This window comes from Telopea speciosissima, chromosome 4 (assembly GCF_018873765.1).
Source record: "Telopea speciosissima isolate NSW1024214 ecotype Mountain lineage chromosome 4, Tspe_v1, whole genome shotgun sequence".
Lineage (NCBI taxonomy): Eukaryota > Viridiplantae > Streptophyta > Magnoliopsida > Proteales > Proteaceae > Telopea > Telopea speciosissima.
The window spans coordinates 65,587,038-65,606,012 of record NC_057919.1 but is presented as its reverse complement, the minus strand read 5'-3'; the positions used below and the strand labels follow the sequence as shown (position 1 = coordinate 65,606,012).

Below are 18,975 nucleotides of genomic sequence, written 5' to 3'. Positions count from 1 at the left end.
ATCATAGGTCATTAGTGAATGCCAGGTGGGTGAGCTTGAGAGCCTTACTGATGAGGTGGATTACAAGAACAGGGAGAAGAACAAAGACAAGAGATGTAGTAGCAGAATTAGGATTTAAAGAAGGAAAAAGAGTTAAAGAGAGAGAAACCCGATAGAAGAAGAAGATTCAGAATCTTTTTTTTCCTCTATTCCATCATTCATCCCCCTCAAAGAGGCTGCAGTAGCCCTTTTAAAGAAAATAAATGTCTACATATTTGGTGTGGCGTGGTTATAACTGCCCACCACTCTACCACTAAAATTGAAAACTGAAATAGATGCAAAAAAAAAAAAAAAGAAAGAAACTGCTCCTATAAAATAAACTGAAATAAAACTAACTGCACTGCAATAACTGAAATAAAAACTAAATGCAGGGCTGGTAAGGCTTGGGCTTGGGCCTGAGATGGTATCCCTTGGAATATCTAATTGGGCCTGGGCTAGGGCGAGTAGGAGCAGCCCCCAAATGTCCTGGCATCACTTACACTTTGCAATTGGGGATATCAGCTGTCAGTCTATGGAGAGTTGGAGGATCCTGGAAAGGACCTCAAGGGCAAGGGTGAATAAGTAGGGGGGTAAAGGGCATCCGTGATGCATTCCCACTGATGAGGGAAAGTAGCCTGATGGACTGCCATTAACCAAAACTGAGAATTGGGGAGTGGAGATACATTGGCGGATCTAGTTGATGAAGGGTGGGGGAAACCCATCGTGGACATGACCTTTGAGATGAATCCCACTGTAAGGAATCCAAGGCTTTGTGGATGTTGATCTTCATGAAGGCAGACGGGGAATGAGACCTTCAATCAAATCCTCTAACTATCTCATGACAAAGAAGAATGTTATCTGCAATGTTTCTACCAGCAATAAAAGCGGACTGATTGTGACTGACAAGAGAGTCAATAATCAATTTCAACTTGTTGGCTAGGATCTTGGCAATAAACTTGTATAGGATATTGCAGAGAGATATGGACCTGAAGTCTGGCATAGATGAAGCACCTTCTTTCTTGGGAATGAGACAAATGAATGTATGGTTGATTCCCTTGATCTGGCTCGGATTAAAGAAGAAACTCCTTATATTCTTGATTATGTCCCAAGAGGAGAATAAGAATCCCATACAAAAACCATCAGGACTAGGAGCCCTATTAGCTTTGTAAGATCAGATCGCAGCAATGATTTCATCTTCAGAGGGGATGGAAGATGGCCTGAAGAGAGGTGATACAATGCGGGGAAACGAACTTATTGATCAGATTATCAAGAATGGATCCAGCGGAGGTCAAAGTAGGCTTGAACAGCTCTTTGTAGTAGTTCACAACCTCATTTTTAATGTCTACCACACTATGAAGGGAGGTGGCATCGGAAGTCGTCAACATGGAATGGAGCCGGTGTTGTGTTTGGACTTCAAGGACCTATGAAAATAAATTGTGCTCGAGTCTCCAAGATCTAGCCACTTGATCCTAGCCTTCTGTCTCAGAAAACTTTCTTGGGAGAGCAAAGAGAGGCAAGAACCAAACCGAGCTCTTTTTCTTCATCCGCTAAAGGAGCATTGTGAATATCAAGTTGAAGTCTTGATTGAACATCCGATAACTTGGCCTTGCAATCAGAGACTTGCAAAGAAATATTTCCAAGAGTACTAGAATTCCAAGCTTTGAGAGCACATTTCACATTCTAGCAAAGGGAATGAGGGGGGTGGAGTAAGCTTGAACAGGCTTGTCCCAAGCTTCTTTGACAATGGTGAGGAAGTCAAGATGGGAGGACCAACAACAACAAACTCAGCCTTATCCCGACTTAATAGGGTCAGCTACATGGATCCAAACAAAACAAAGTAGGTAAACTGAGGTCTAAACAAAACAGGGGGATGGGGCAAGAGATGAGAACTGGAAAAAAAGAAGGGGGGAAATGACAAATCAAAGATTTTAAAAAAAAAAAGAGAGAGATGGAAGGAGTAAGAGGAAAGAGGGACAGCCCAGCAAGTCCGGACAATCTTTGCTAGACGGGGTCTGCTACATGGATCCTTACCCTTCAATAGGCTCTATCTAAGGTCATACTTGGAACAAGACCTAGACCATCCATGTCCTTCCTCACCACTTCTCCTATGGTCATTTTAGGCTTGCCCCTAGCTCTTTTAGCTCCTTCAATCGTAATCATATCACTCCATACTGGGGGGTCCATGGCCTCGTTTGAATATGTCCATACTACCTTAAACGACTCTCTCGGAGCTTGTCATTGATCGGGGCGACTCGACTCTCTCGGAGCTTGTCATTGATCGAGGCGACTCCCAAGTCCGCTCTAATACGTTCATTCCATACTTTATCCTTCCTTGTTTTTTCACACATCCATCTTAACATCCTCAGGATGGGAGGACCACATATCAAAAAATTTAAAAGATTTTGGGCCAAAGGAAGTAAAAGGCTGAATGAGAAGGGATATGGGACAATGGTCAGAAATACCTATGGGTGCCAAAAGTTGCATGGGAGGAGGGGAAGGAGGACAGCCAAGCTTCATAGACCAGCAATCTATCAAGTTTGTAAGCTATCCAAGCATCACCACTTCTTCTATTATGCCAAGTGAAAGGGTAGCCTGACATTCTCAAATCATTAACCCAATGTCTTCGATGCATTCATTAAAAGTGTCAGTTAAAGCCAAGTCAATTTGATCACCGCCAGTTTTTTCATGACTCTAACGGATGACATTGAAGTCACCCCCTAAACCCCCATGGAAGAGAGCCAACACGACAAGCTATGGAGCGGAGATCATTCCAAAGAGAGTTGCGGTCAGAGGGGAAGTTGGAAGCATAGGTGGCTGTGAATAAAAAGGAGGTATTATCATGGATGATAGCAATGTCGAGGTGGAGGAATTGGGAGGAGGAGGAGGAAATGAGGGTAGGATGGATTTTAGCTGGGTCCAGAGAAACCAAATTCTGCCTCCATGGTGATGGGAGTAGTTGGTAACAAGGGACCAGCCAGGAGCAATTGACGTAGCAATATGGGCAGCATTTGATTCTTGACTCGGGTTTCATTTCAAGGAGACAACAAAAACTGGAGTGGAGAAGTTTGATGTGTGAGCAAATCTCCGTGTGTTTGGAAGGGGAGTTGAGACCCCTGGTATTCCAAATGAGGCCTTGATTCAATGGGAATTGAGGGAGGAGGGAAGTTGAAATCCATTGAGAGGATGGATGGGATTGGCACAAGAGTGAGAAGTGCTACGGTGTCGCCGCACATAGTATTGGGTGAGAATGGGACTGGGAGAGGGAGGGGGAATGTTTTGGGCATGGGGGTGGGAGGCGGGAGAGACAGGGGTGATAGGCAGAGGAGACGAAGAGAGACGGGAGTTGTGAGCCGGTCGTGGGTCGAAAAATGCCCAAGACCAGAAGTGAGGGGGTTTACAGGCGCAGAGGGTCAGGTGGATAGGGAAGGACCTGAACTTAAGCACTGCCACTTAAACCTTCAACAGTGATAACACTCAAAGTAGTGATCTTCAAGGGCCAAAAGTACCAAATAAGAAAGATTGAGCATTACATATGACCTATGGGCCACACGACAGAGAAGGAAAGCACATACCAAACAAACCAGATCTTATAAATATGAACCACAAAGACAAGCATATCAGATTCATTACTTGTACATACACAAGGTCGGATAAAGAAAACAATCCTTTTACCAGCCGCTAGGTTAGATTATTGATATATATTTCTAGTTCCAGTTGTGAATTTTAAAGAATTTTGCCCCCAGTGGAGCAGAAACCACGGGGCAGTCCTGGCTTATTGCAAGTTAAGCATCCAATGTCGGCAGAATTATATAACTCGCTCACACAGTTGGCCTCCTTATAAAATGAAATTAAAATTTAACTGAAACATGTTCGGTTCGAATATAGCAGATACTGAACATAAACTGCCAAAAAAAAAAGCTCATAACAAAGAAAACACCAAAAGGGATTATTATCAAACGAACCTGAATCTTAAGAGCAGCAGAATTCTGCTGCCGTAAATTTAAACGGCGTTTCCTTTCGTTCCGTGCCTGCTCTAAAAGCCTCTGTCTGTCTCTTTCCTTCGAACTCCTTCCGCCTAAATCTACCCTCTTCCGCGTCGATGAATCTCCGGAGAAGAACATTTTGCACAGGCGAAAAAATCGCTCCAAAAAAAAATCACTAAACTACGTCTCAGAACAACGAGTCTAAAAGGATCAAACTCTCTTCCTCGGAACCAAACATGAACTTTCGAGCAGCATCAGAACTACTTGCCCTAGTATCGAAACTCGAAAGGCTTCAATTTCTTTTCGCTAGAGAGAGTTTCTCGAAGAAACTGATCTCAGAAACTATAGAATCCTGTGTTGTGATCGCGAATTGGGGATAAGAATGATAATCGACGGTGCAGTGTGATGCCGATGATGGCAGCAGAAAAAAGAGAAGCTTGGCGACTCGGGAGTCGGCGAGCTCCTTCGCACTTCCCAGTTCCACCTTCCACGAGGTAACGAGGTAATGTCGTAATGAGGTATGTATGAAGAGAGAGAGAGAGAGAGAGAGAGAGTAAAAGTCGTTAATTTCCACCAATAACTGTGGTTATTTGTGGTATTTACGAGTTACCACATCATCAACATCAATAATATATGTGTGTGTGCTGGTGTGTACTTGTTGTGTACACCTCCGTCGAGCATCAGGCATGGTTCATGGCAGAGGAAATAAACTAGACCCGTGTCTTTTGTTCTGAGGATCATCATTGACAAATGGATTGCTTCCACCTAACAGATTGCATGGTGCACACATAGCATCAGTTTGATAAGCACAGCCGGACAGCCTCAAAAAAATGAAGTTTCGTAACTTTGATGAGGGCAACTGGGCAAGGGTGTATAAATCGATCTCCAATAAAACTTAAAACTGTATTAAACCCTGCAATCATGTTTCTAAGTTGAGTTGTGTAAAATTACCTATTATGGGTTTCATCGTTGAGTTGTGTAAAAAAGGTTGAAAGGTAAGAGATTTGATATTGTGGGACTCCATCTTCGTGAGCTTGTAATTTTTTTTGCAATATTATTTGTTTCAGCAGGTTATTTCCACTTAAATTGAATTACCAAGATTGTATATAAACTGAATGAAATCGAATAAGCTAGAACCGAATAAAACGAATTGATTCAATTTGATTTCGATTTTAAAACTATGAAACTTATTCATTTTTTGGGTTTTGCATATGATGAACCATGTTGATCCCAGGTTGACACTGAGAGCGGGGTGAATCAGTGTTCATAAAAAATAATCCCTAAATTCCAACCCTGTGTTGACGTCGATGCAGAAGACTTCAAGCAAACCTGATTGGCCGGGGCAATCCCGTAATTACTAATTCCACATCACACATGCACGTCCACCTCGCAACCACTGTGTAGCCAGGTCTACCAGACAGTGAACCACACTCTGCAGATCTAACACACTCCAATATATGCAATGGAAAGTAAAGTAGACAAAACACCAAATTTACCGTGGTTCGGCCAAACTGTCTACGTCCACGGAGCAATACCCTACCCAGGGTTTCGTATATTGCTCAATACGCTACTCAAATTTTTTACTGCATCAACCCCTTCTCCAATCAAGCCTCAACTTGAATGGTATTACAATCTATCAATTGAGAGTACAAGAATGTAAAACCCCCCAATACATGGCCCAACATTAGGGTTTTCACACAGTCTAGGGTTCCAACAGAGCAAACAACCTAGAACATAAAAAAATAGGGTTTTACAGAATTAGTTTACCTTTTACAAAGTAATCCCAACAACCATGAAGCCTTCGATGCATAAAATAGTGATATCGTCAACTTTCTGCGCTCAAAAATTGCTACAACTCCTTCCAATGGTTTCCTCTAAAAAAAAATACCCAATTTCAAAAAAAACTTCGTCCCATTTGGACATCGAATGGCCAAGATATGGCCTTCCAAAGTTGAATGCTCCAAAAATTGGTAACCAGTGGCAAATCCGTAAATAAAGAGATTTTTCGTGACAAACCGTGCACAAAAGGAAAAATACGTCAAAGATTTTCACACTCTCTTCCTTCATAAGAAATGGGGGTGATGTCATGCCAACATCACACTTCACTACACCTTAGTTATTTCCTTTATGTCCTCCTTTTTTTCTTTTTCTTTCTTTTTCTTTTAATGAACCAAATCTGATGCAAGATACCGATCCGACGCTCGAGGAGATTCTGGAGTTTTAACCTAACAATGGAGAACGTTTGTCTACAGTATAGCACTAAAAAATAAGCCAAAAAATTTGGTTAAGTATATAAACTTTTGCCTATTCCAGATTTGCTCTATTTTCAAGTATCGATACAAAAATATCTGTAACTTTCTCGTCCAACACTCAAATGATGCAAGACTAGTTGCGTTGGAACCACGACTTGACGAACTTCATTTATCATGAAGATCACTTCATCCAAAATTTCCATTAAGCCTTCCAAAAATGACCTTAAAATCATTATCATTGCATGAACTTGTGAAATCGCAACTTTAACAGTATGAAACATTCACCTGCTGCTTCGTCCCTTTGCCAAACACTATATAAGGACTTAATATACTATTAAATGGTGTTCTTCAAGTGCGGGTACCCTTGTAACTCTGTCAAATGATCAAAATACCCTTATAGTTGTGTAGGTGGTTGTTTGACCATTTCAGCTCTTCCAAACCACCAATAGCTACGGCCACAACACCACTATGACCAAATACGTTGCCAACAATGACAACAACATTCCACAAACTCCAATGGACTAACAAACTACTTGATACAAATTGCTATGCTTAGTGTGTGACTCGTTGATTTTTTTCTTTTTTCGAAAAGAATCCATTGGTTCATAGAACGAAATGTCTACTATTTTCTTGGATCAACGGGAGATATGACTTGCAATGGTATCGAAAGGAATTGGTTCGGTGAGTGGGACAATAAGAGCAAACTCGACATGTGAAGGGTAGGATGCAAGGGGTAGAGAGTGGATTAAAGATTCACCGCCTCAACCAACATAGATGATTAGAACTTCATATGGGTTCAAATTCTTCTGAGAGGCCCACTAGAGATCAAGAATTGTTAAAGAAAAAACAAGGTATTGCTTTTGTCTTTTTGACGATTCAAAAATAAAGTAAGGGTTGATATATTCAAGATAATTACGTATTTACAAAATAACGTCTCAATGTATAGTATTTCATCAGATTCGAGAACTCGATATAGCATGAACCCTTGTGGTGTACTTGCATTAGAACATCACAAAGGACAATGCACCTAAAGGTCTAACCTTTCACTCAATATTAGAATCAATAATTGAAGCACCTGAGTCTGCATCAATCTAGGGATACATGATAGAAGGAAGGGTTCTATTTTGAAACTTCACCTTTGACAAGCGTAGGTATGTGAACACTATAGATGATATGCTTGAGTGTTAACTTGCTACCAAGAGAGACAAGCTTTGCATACCATCCTGCCAAATTTGTTTGTATCTTATCAATTAAAGAACCAAGATCAAACCGCTAAAAGATATGAGTTTTGATCTGCATATTGAATCTTAAATCGAACTAAAATCAAACTGATCGACACCCTTATGAGGGGACCTCTAAGTTTCGAACCATCTGATTTATTTTTTAAGGGGCCTTCCATTCTCTTGACCAATCTAGTGGATAACCATTCTTATGATCAATTCCATCCACCAAATGTGATAATTGTCTTATTTTAGTTAGACGATGCAGACCAAAACTAATCCCATCACTTGTTTAGAGAGAGAGTCTCACAAATCATGAGGGAATAGAAAATCACCGTTTTAGGATATTTTGGGTACTTCGTCCTATGGTGAAGAATTTATATTATATTTTTGTTGTTTGTTGGTCGAGACTCAAGACCCACGATGTCACATCTTTTCTACATTGATCAGAAAGCTTTTCTCCTTTTATTTATTTATTTATTTTATTATGCATGCATATGATAAAACGCAAGAACTTTCCAAATTAATAATCCTCCTTGGTAAGTGAAGTTTGAAAATTCAGGACTTAGTAAGAGTGCATATTAGTGCCCAGAGAACCAATAGGTATGTATGAACATAAATGTGCATACATGTTAATATAGTCAATATAGAGGATGGTATTTGATTGAATTATAATTTTGAAATTAAAAAATGACTAATTCAAACAATATACTATTTATCCAACGTCAAAATTATCACATTATCATTACAGGTGACACAATGAGGATGGATCACTTTGATATGTTTTACCAAAGCCAAACTGCTCATTTGAGTTTTCTCTAAAAGAGGTTTTCATACATTAAAAAAATGGGAAATATTTCCACACAAAAGCTATGTGGACAAATGACTGATCATTCTAACCAACGAACATATAGAGTACTCCTTGGTTAAAGGGCATGTCAAATTTTGAAATGCCTTGTCAACCATATGTTCCATCATGTAAATGACTTTTGTTGATTATATATAACAATTGTTCTTATGCTTCAATGTATTTACATATTGGGTAAAAGATCTCTACTTGGTGTGTTTCCTATGCCCTCTCACTAGACACTCTGAGATGACGCCTCTGCCCCCTGAGTAGATACCCAAGCGTGTTCATTCATTGGCCTAGACGCCTGTGTAGAGACTATGCAACCAAGTAGAGATCTCTTGCCCACTTTGGGAAAATCAACAAAATGAAATGTTCATTATTGATTGGACCGAGTTTCCTTCCACCCATTGTGAATGGGATCCCATTACCCCGAGAGGTGGGAGAGGGTGGGAATGGTTATCGAAAGGGTATTTTGAAACATACTAAATCAGCAAAACCCTAAGAAGGGTTTGTGAAACCTAGGATTGTGGGTGAACCATCTTCTATGGGTGGAGGAAAACTTTGTCCATATTGATTAGTTATGATCTAGATAGAAAAGGTCATTAAAACCATGGTTCAAAATCTCACGATATTTCGTCAAAATATCGCTTAATTTCGTATATCTCGAGCTTACCGAGATGCGAAATCAGGTCGAAATGAAAAAATACCATATTTCGTCGATATCTCGATATCTCACGAGATATCGACGAAATATGGTATTGTGGCTTAAAGTGTCACGTGAATGGGGGCTTTAATACAATATTTCACAGATTTCGGTCCATATTTCGATCGAGAGCTGCATTTGCTTAGGAATTTCAGTCTTTTGCCTATTCTTCCACTCTTCCAAGCTCTCATCCAACACTCTAGCCATTGTTCAAGCACATTGTTGTCGGATTTTCGCCGGTAAACTCATCGGAGGGTCATCTAAGCTCATCATCCAAACCTTTTTCCACTATTTAAGGTAAATTCTATTTCTCTAAAACTATTTTTTTGAAAAGACTATGTACAAATTTTGTTGGATGGTGATGATATTAATATATGTTAGACACCGGAGGCCGATCTATAGCCTCACGGTGTCGAATTTTTTTTTCCATATGTATTTTTTTTTTAAATTTTCTGGTTTTAAAAATTCATTTTTCTACAATTAAAATAGAAAATAATTAGGGATAATATGACTTAGATGGTAATGAATTAAATATATGTTAGACACCAATGGCCGATCTACGGCTTCACGGTGTTGGATTTATTTTTCTGCTCTTAAATAATTATTTTAATTTTTAGAAATTACGAAAAATATATTAAAAAAAAAAACAGAAATAAATAAGGAAAAATATGAGTTTTAAGTTTAAGAAATAATGAAAAAATATGAAAGTTATTTCTATATGTTTTGAAATGCATTACATGTATATTATGTTTACTAATTTTTGGTTTTGTTGTGTTAGGTCAATACTTATATTAACATTATATATAAAAAAATAGTTTTAATTATGTGAAAAATATAAGGGTTAGGGGAAAAATATTAAATAACTATACAAGTGTATTAGTAATCTAAAAGTGTCAATTGAAGTGCATCCACATTAAGTTTTTTAATTATTTGTGTTACTTACATTGCAGTAAACAAGTATACGGACCACGGAGCACGTGCCCCCGCACCCCCACCCTCAAGAGGCCCCCTACATACATACAACAGGAAGCGTAGGGGTTGACAAACACAGTTGCAACCTGATCACATGGACATTGATAACCTATCTAGCTCTGTTGGTGGTTTGAGTATGGGTGATAGGGAGGGAGGATCGACTGGACATTGGCGTGCCCCATCTTTTGATGCACATACCACTCCATTGGCATCGGATTATGGTGCATCACAAGCTTACGGTGGATATGGATATGAATCATCATCATATGGGCAGTTTAGTGGGGTAGGGGACTATGACTACCAGTCCCAGTCCGATGGACATACTGGATCATCTTCTGTAGATAACATCTTTGCATGCCCTAGCAGACCTAGCTACCAACCTCACCAGCCATACATGCAGCCAATGCCATTGTCTCTTGTGCCGGTGCCAACATCATATCACAGTGGATCATCTTCTTCAAAGACTGGATCGATTGGTAACCCTAGCTTATATCCTAGGATAGGTTACCTATAGTATGTTGATGATTCCATTTACTTGACACTTGTGGATGACTACACTCGTTTCTTCTCCGATTCTATACCGTGGTCCACATATGTCCTTCAAACAGAGAGCAATGGACGTCGACTCCAGCGAGGCATGAGTGGGATTGATCCAGGGAGGCACAGCAACTACTATTAGCAGTTTAGCACTTGTAATTTGTAACTTAAGTTGTGATTTCATTGATCTATGAACTTGTGAGTTGTGACTTGCGAGTTGCGAGTCTTGTGACTTACTGACTTTGACACTTAGTGTATTGCCTTTAAGGCTTTAAGCGAGTTATTGAATATTATGGAGTTTATGAGAATCATGGTACTCATCAATGTGTATTGGCTTTAACTTGATATGTGATGAAGTTAAATACTATTATTAAATATTAACTGCCTAATCTATGTGTATTTAACTATTTATACATTAAGGTCGGCGACCGTATGTCAATCAAGGGTGCACGCCCAAAATACCAATTTGAATTCACATTTTTACAATTTTATGGCTTAAATGTGTTTATTAAGCTTAAATAAGGCTGTCCATGAAGTTTCAGGCCTAGATATGGCCAAATACCCCCCGAGATGGACCCCCGAAATATTACAGAAAAAATGCAATATTTCGGTCATATTTCGCGATATATCGGGTATCTCGGATATCTCAGTAGGCCCGAGATACCGAAATATCGCGAAATATTAAACCTTGATTAAAACATGATTAACATGGGGATCCAGCTCAGCATCCAACCATTTAAGGCAGCTTTGAGCATATATTTACTTTTGTGACTTATGAGGCATATAGCTCAAATCATCCTTATATCAGTTATATGTAAGTAATATATGGAAGCAATTTTCTGTCCAGGAGTGTGACCTACGCCAGCACTCCTATATGTCTATCTCTCTCCTTCTTAAAACAAAGGGGTAGACCTATCTTTTTAGATAGGGAGGAGAGAGATAGACTCAAGGGAGTGCTACACTCCCGGACAGAGTTATTTTTCCCTTAATAAATTTTCTTATTTTTCTTATTTAAAAAAAAAAAAAAAACCCTTTGAGCATATATTTTTCAATGTGTCAAGTCAATGAGGATCCAAAATTTTCTTCGCTCATGTATCAAAATTGGATATGGATGAGCCTTGTCATATGTCAAATCAATTAGACTAAAGATGGATAAAAACAACTATAGATTGGCCTAATGATATTGGATAATTGAAAAAACTACTAAAATTGTGTGATCTACAAACTGAGTTAGGGTTTGAGAATTGTCATTTCATTGTTTTTCTATTCAACTATTTTGATTGGCCCCACTTAACGTGGCATATAGCCAGGGGCGGCAAGTCACTTTATCCATCTCCATTTTTGTTTATTAGTGTTAAGGGTGTCATTAGTTGGCCCACACCGATGAGTCGACATGAACCATGTATCGAAGCTTGAGACTAGCCCAATCGATTATTAATAAATGTATCGGATTCAAGCATCGACTGATTAATAATTAAGCGTTTTCAATACAAGGTAGTGGCTTGATAGTCGATGGACCAGGGGTTTACCGAATACTGTGATTGATCAAAAACCAATTATTTATAGTTTAATTAGTCAATTTAAGTTCGATTACAACCCGTTATGGTATGTCTAAGGATCGTTAATAATCCGATTAGTGGATTAGCCCATTTAATTACCTTGAGTCTGATTATGTCCAACTGTCCAACCGACCAAATAAAAAACGTATCGATGTCGGCCTAAGAGGCCCAATTACCAAAACTGACTGAAATAATGCGAGACTTTAAATTGGTGGGGACCAATTAGACCGGACCAAAACTAACCAGGCACAACTGGTTGACACCCCTAGTTGGGATGAACATCTCCATTGTTGTTCTGGTTCCTTTTTTGTTTTCATATTTTTGGCAATAATATGTTCTTAAGGTTTATTTTTTTGTAGGGAGGTGAATTATGATTTCCAACTGGTGGGCTGGGCTGGGCTAGGAATGAAAAATAAATATGATTTATAAAATTTCACAAAAGAAATGATTGCTTGTGACTTTGATTAAGTTTTTCTATATTACATTCAACTTTATATAGAGTTTTTACATACTAAGACTTTTTTTTAAATATATGCCAAAAACACTTATTGAAATAGGGGTATATTCTACTTACTAATAAATAAACAAAAAAATAAAAAATAGGGGTATGTTCTTGTTGACTTCAGGCCCAACTCAGCCCATCCTGGTCCGAAGTCAAGCCGGGCATCTTAGGACATTGGGCCGCCAAGGTTTTCAACATCTGCGCCCAGCAGGCCCGGCTATGGGCTTAATTGCACTAGGGGTGGGTGGATCAAGCATGTTTAGGCCAAATACTCAGTCTATTTAATAATTAAGCATTGAGCCAAATGCAATAAGAACATGCTTATCAGTTAATTGGATTGGGTTCGAATGGTCTGGGCCTGGGCTGAAAATTGCCACCTTTAATTTTAAGGTGGGCATCAAAACTGTTAGTCTAAATGGAGAAGATCGAAGAGGCGTCGTGGGGATTCCATCCTATGCCTGCTCATAGTATGAGACATGGGGTCCACATTGACACTTATTTTTAGACACGGTGTGGGTTCCCTATTGAATGAGTCCATCTTCCTCCCTCTCGTTGGTTTCTCACTATGGCGTCGTGGGAAACCTCTCCTCTTCAAAAGAACCCTCTACCTTCATTAATTATTCGGTAAGAAGGGTTAAAGAGGTTTGTATAGCAGCGATTATCAAGCTGATTTGAAAGATCATCAGTGGATCAAAAGACATAAGGGTTTCTTGGGTAAAAAATCAGTTTCTTAGGAAAGATTCCATTTGAACAGTTTCCCCCCTCTAAAATTCATATTGGACATGAAAAAAGATTTTGAACCACGGACATCTTCTATCCTCTTATATCAAGTCCCGCATTGATGACAGATCATCCTCCCTTCTTTGGCTTGATAATTGGCACTCGCACAATGTCCTTGTGAATGTTTATGGGGATAGAATAACTTATGATTGTGGAAGCTATAGACTTGCATTAGTGTCTTCCATCCTTATGATTGTGGAAGCAAATAGGCTTGCTTTAGTGTCTTCCATCCTCACTAGTATCTCCTAGAGACCTTGTTGATCTAGTGACATTGTCATTTGGGAGGAATCCTTAAATGGGTTCTTCTCCTCTGCCTCAGCTTGGAACCTTATTCGCACTCGAGCCCCCAACGTCCCATGGAACCCTATTGTTTGGTTTAAAGATCATATCCCAAAGTATAACTTTATTGTTTGGCGTGCTCTAACCCAATCGCTTTCCACATGTGCCTTGCTTATCCAAAGACGTATCCTAGTCTCCAGCCTTTGTTGTCTTCGATGAAATGCCCCAGAAAACCTCCTTCATCTTTTCTTTGAGTGTCCCATCCCCATGTGGATTTGGCTTCATGTTAGCAATCGATGATAACCTTATCCTCGTAGCATTGGATCCTTAGATAGTGAGTGGAAGTACATTCTCGATCACTTCAAATTTCAATGGAAAGTCTTGCATTGACTCCCTTAGTAATTTGATTTTGGTGCTTCATTTTATGATATATAGGAAAAAACGCAATACCAGATTTTGGACAAGTAACTCTAGCATCCAAGATTAGATCTTGGACTCCATCACATTTGATGTGTGCACCAAAGTCCCTATCAAGCTGTGCATCTCCTTAGTACGGAATTGTCATGTAGCGTTAGCTTGGGACTTATCTTTAGATTTTTGTTCGACGCCTAGATCTTCTCTTTGCTTATGTACTTGTATTTCAGCTTCCCCCCCCCCCCCCCCATTCTCTCCTCTCCACTTTTGGGGCTGATGTTCTTTGCACTTGTTGAATACATGCCAATTCATCTCCAAAAAAAAAAAATTTAGATAAATCTGACTCTAACCCATCAATGGTTACAGGAACCTAAGTGTTTGCCCCCACCCCACAGAAGGGAGGGGAAAAAAAAAAAAACCCTTAAGTGAAGGAAGGTGGGACAAATTTCTTGCAACAAATAGATAAGTTGGTTGACATTAATAATTTTTGTTATTAAAATGTCATTCTCAAGAGGGTATTGAGTATGACTTGCTTCTTCATTCTTGACTAATCACTTGGACCTTTGGACTAGAGAGTTTAACAACTAATCCATTTTCTTTATTTTCAAGAACACAACAGCTAGCTAACTGTGAATAATGACTATCTTAACCCATTTTCCCCTTCATTCAAGCAAATCTGAAGATTCAAACTTCTTCAACGGAAGTAGTTTGGAAGTGGGTATATGTCTAGTTTCAATTGTCAAAAAAATTATAGATTCTATAGGAAAAAGTATATATAGGCTCTTTATGTATTAAAAATTGAATATTGTGAAATTAATATTATCTTCTAGCAGCTTTCCAAGATGAATACTACTTGTCCAAACCAAGGGGCGAAGGCTCAAATATTTTTTTAATCAAAATTGTGTAGAAAATTAAGATCCTTTTTTGAAAGTCAAATGCATGAATGGTCATCTCTGCTGTGTTATATATTTTGGTGGTGGATGAGTTACATATTTGTATGTATTTCCACTATCAAACATGGTTGAAAAACAGGGTTTTATAAATTAACTTTTAATTCATCATGAGTTACTAAGTCTGAGTCAAATTTTAGCCTAACCTAGTCATGATTAGATGGGTGACTCGACCAGGCTTGTACTTGAGGTGGTTCTAATCAACTAGGGTCAAAGGGTTTTCCTCCAACTATTAACTGTAATTAAAACTGACCCAATTCTTACTGAGTTAGATATTACAAACTATATTTTGACTCTTTTGGATTTAAGTTTGTTCTTATATCATCTCATGGTGTTGTTAAAAATGGTGAGATTTCTTCTTGATATTAAAGAGATATATTTTCTTACCCAAAAAAAAAAAAACAGAAGAAGATATATTCAGGTGAATGACTCAGATAAACAGTTGCCTGTATTAGTGAATTAGTGTCCTTCAAATTGTATATTTCACCTTAGGGAAAAAGAAAGTCACAACGCCAGTTCAAAAGTGAAATTGCACACCCTCTCACGTACATATCACTGTTCATGTCAGGGGTGATATGTCATAAATGTCACTCCCCCTTTTATTTATGACATAAATACCCCTCACATGAACAATGATATGTGAGGGGATATGCAATTTCACTTTTGAACTTGCGTTGTAGCTTTCTCTCTCCGTTCACCTTAAAACATTTAGAAAAGGTTAATTTTAGCCCCACTCTCGCATGGCAAGTTTAAGTACAAATGAAATTTGGTATATGGCAAAATGGAGCTTTGGAAACTATCCATAGAGGTTATAGCATTTAAAATGATTGAAGCCTTTACTAGCTAGACGACTACTACGGAGGAAAAATTGGCAATACAGTGTTAGTGGTGTATAATTTAAGGGAAAAAGATTGCTACACTGTCCTTGTATAGATTCTTTTATACCCTCCTCACATATAAACATTGGAACCAACATTGACATTTTTTTCTCCTATTCTAACCATATGGGCCCTATGTAGACCTCATATGGATGATATTATTTTCAAACCTCTCATTGGTTGTAGTGTGTAGATTCCTTAATACCCTGCCCTTGTAGGAAGCCCTCTCCCTTTAATTTAATAAGGTTCTAAAGTTTGTTAAGAAAAAGCTGTTCCATAGTTTAAGGCTATGTTTTGATGTCAAGAAAAGAAAAAAAGAAAAAAAACAAAATGAGACAAAAATCATGATGATGCAATGATTGATTTATGTGTCTGTCTCTCTCTTCACAGTCAATTTTTTTTGAACTTTGTTCTTTTCTTTTATTGACATCCAAACGTAACCTAAAATTTAGATTGTGCTGTGGTGGCTCTTTTTTTATGGGGGGGGGGGGAGAATTTTTATCCTCTCAATTTGCCTGACCGTACTTGACGTCAAAAACATCTAATAAAGGGAGGTGGATCCCACCTCGGGTAGGGGTAGGATAGTCATTTCCACCCCCTCTGTTAGATGTACTTGACGTCAAGTACAGGCAGGCAAATTGAGAGGATAAAGATCTGGGGGGGTGATTAAGATGGTTCTATTCGATTGCAAGCAAAAGAAAAGGAATAGAATGAAATTGTTTTAAAAAAGAAAAAGAAAAAGAAAAATTCTGTAATTACGATTGTATAACCCACATTACAACTCTTACTATATTTAATAAGAGGTGCTGTTCTCTGTGCCGCAGCGCAGCCTGCGCCCATGCACATGGGGGTGGGCATAATGACCACCCTGCCCCCTGCACAGGCTGCCCATGTATTTGGGCGTAGGCTGCACTGTGGCATAGAAAACATTCTCCCATTTAATAAATATAACTTTTAATTTGTAATTTTTCTTTTCAAATCCGAAGGATATGATTACAAACTTAAATAAAATTTAACAATTACATTTAAAATATTTGAGAATTAATCTCACAATTATTTATGGCAATGATTATAAAAGTTTCTATTTTTAGTTTTATATTAACATCATTTTCTTTTCTTTCATTTCCCTTCCAACTTGACACAATAGACAGAAAATATAGATGGAAGAAATGATAGACCTGCTTGTGAAACTGCCCATTAATTAAGGGAGTGTGGCTGCTGTGCGAGTCTATGGCGGCAAGATGAGTTAGGCCAATAAATGTCTAGTTTGCAAAGGCCAAAGGGTCCATTTCTTACAAAGATTTCGATAGTACTTTTTACTTTGAGTTTTGTCCAATGGAACAGTCTTAGTCGACCCTATCACTGTTAAAGCTTTGAGACTTCGTCACTCGTGTGTCTCTATACAAACTTTGTTTCTTCCATTTAGTACTGTTCGAATAACATGAAACAAGTTTCTACTTCTCCTTTGATGGTGAAAGCCATGGCCTTAATAATCCCTTAATAAGAGAATAAGTAAAGAGAAAAAGTAAACAAAAGTTATTTTCATCAATTTTGAAGAAATCCTATGTCAATGAATTCCACATCAGTAGAGCTTGTGGCAAGTGCAACTGTGCAAATGTAACTGTGTAAGATAAGAAATAGAGTTATATTTATTTATGGGTTTTCTTCTTTGACAAGATAGATAGATAGAGAAGAGGAGGACTGTGACTCACACATCACATCACTCTAATTTGACACATTTCACCAATACCCAGTTCTCAAAAAGTTGACACTGTAAAACTTGAAGATGACTTTCACCATGGAGAGGTTGGGAGATGAAGATGAAGAGTTAATGGTGAGAGAGAGGCTCATGATCCAAGCACCGAGAGGGGGTGAATCAGGGAAAATTATCTCCTCCAGTTCCGTGCATGCTTGGTTCAGTTTTCCAGTGTCTCTAATCAGAGGGGTGGGCAGAGTGTTTGGGCAAGGATAGGGTGATCATTGTGTCCCCTTGTTAAGGGCACTAGGGAACTGGCCTGGGCAAGGAACTGGAAGGGATAAAGATCCGGTGAATCAGTGCTTGAAAAAAATTTGTTTCAAGCCCTATAAAGATTGCACAAACAAGATTGGCTATGACAATCCCGAATTTACCAATCATACATGCATGTTCATCTCGTAATCATTGTGTGACCGAGTCTATCGGACAATGCACCACTACTCTGCAACACACATACTTCAAAAATATGCAATAAAAATAATAAATATACAACACAAAAGATATACGTGGTTCGGCCAAACTGACTATGTTTACGGAGAAATACCCGTTTAGGGTTTCGTATTTCCTCACGTTATTTCTTCAATGGTCCAAAAGAAAGAGAGAGAGAGGTTGAAGAAGGAGAAGGTTTGGTGACTCTCGGCAAGGTAGACTTGTATATCTATATCATAACTTTAAGATCACTATATGTGGATGGCATTGTACCTGGACTAGTAATTCCTTTAAATGTCTTCTTTCTTCTCACTTGTCCTGATCGTTTGTTTTCATGTCTACTGTTGATAGACTTCCATTATCATAATTTCTCCTGCTCCTCTTCCACATTGACGTAGCCATGAGTTATCGTTAGTCATTGTTAATCATTTTTTTAAGAGATGTTATCTCACCATCAATATGGCTTTTCATCAATAGGGTTCATCACTACTTAATTGTATAAATCATAAGAGTTTTGCAATTGCACCCCAAGATCATATCGAGTACTCCTTTTCCTCATACATTGGACGAAGATGATGGTAATGAGGTGTTGGTGGAATACACTGTTGGGTGATATATATAGATGAAGAGAGGGTGAGAGTTGAGTCTAGAATTCTAGATTTAGATCTTGATCTCAAGGGTTCAAGCTAGGGAAGCTAAGTGTTAACTAAGAGTTAGGAAGGGGTGGATAGGTGTTATACGGATCCTTGATAGCAACCATTAATGGTGATTGGTTTACAAGGAGGAAAAGTAGCTTCACATGTTTTACTGTTAAGGATTGTCTCTCCCTTCCACTTTCTTCCTTACGAAGACTTTCATGAAGCTTGATAACCCTAGATGGAAAATTGAGAATT

At 38.6% G+C, this 18,975-nt stretch overlaps 1 protein-coding gene across 3 annotated transcripts in view; it reads right to left on the bottom strand.

The window, feature by feature from the left end:
- LOC122658571 (E3 ubiquitin-protein ligase UPL6-like) overlaps window positions 1-4,182 on the bottom strand; it is a 95,569-nt gene extending 91,387 nt beyond the window's left edge. For all 3 annotated transcript variants that reach the window (XM_043853585.1, XM_043853583.1, XM_043853584.1), the window contains exon 1: window positions 3,981-4,182. In XM_043853585.1, the coding sequence (XP_043709520.1) occupies window positions 3,981-4,139 (159 nt within the window). In that variant the 5' untranslated portion in view covers window positions 4,140-4,182. The remainder of the gene's footprint in view (window positions 1-3,980) is intronic.
- Between the last annotated feature and the right edge of the window lie 14,793 nt (window positions 4,183-18,975).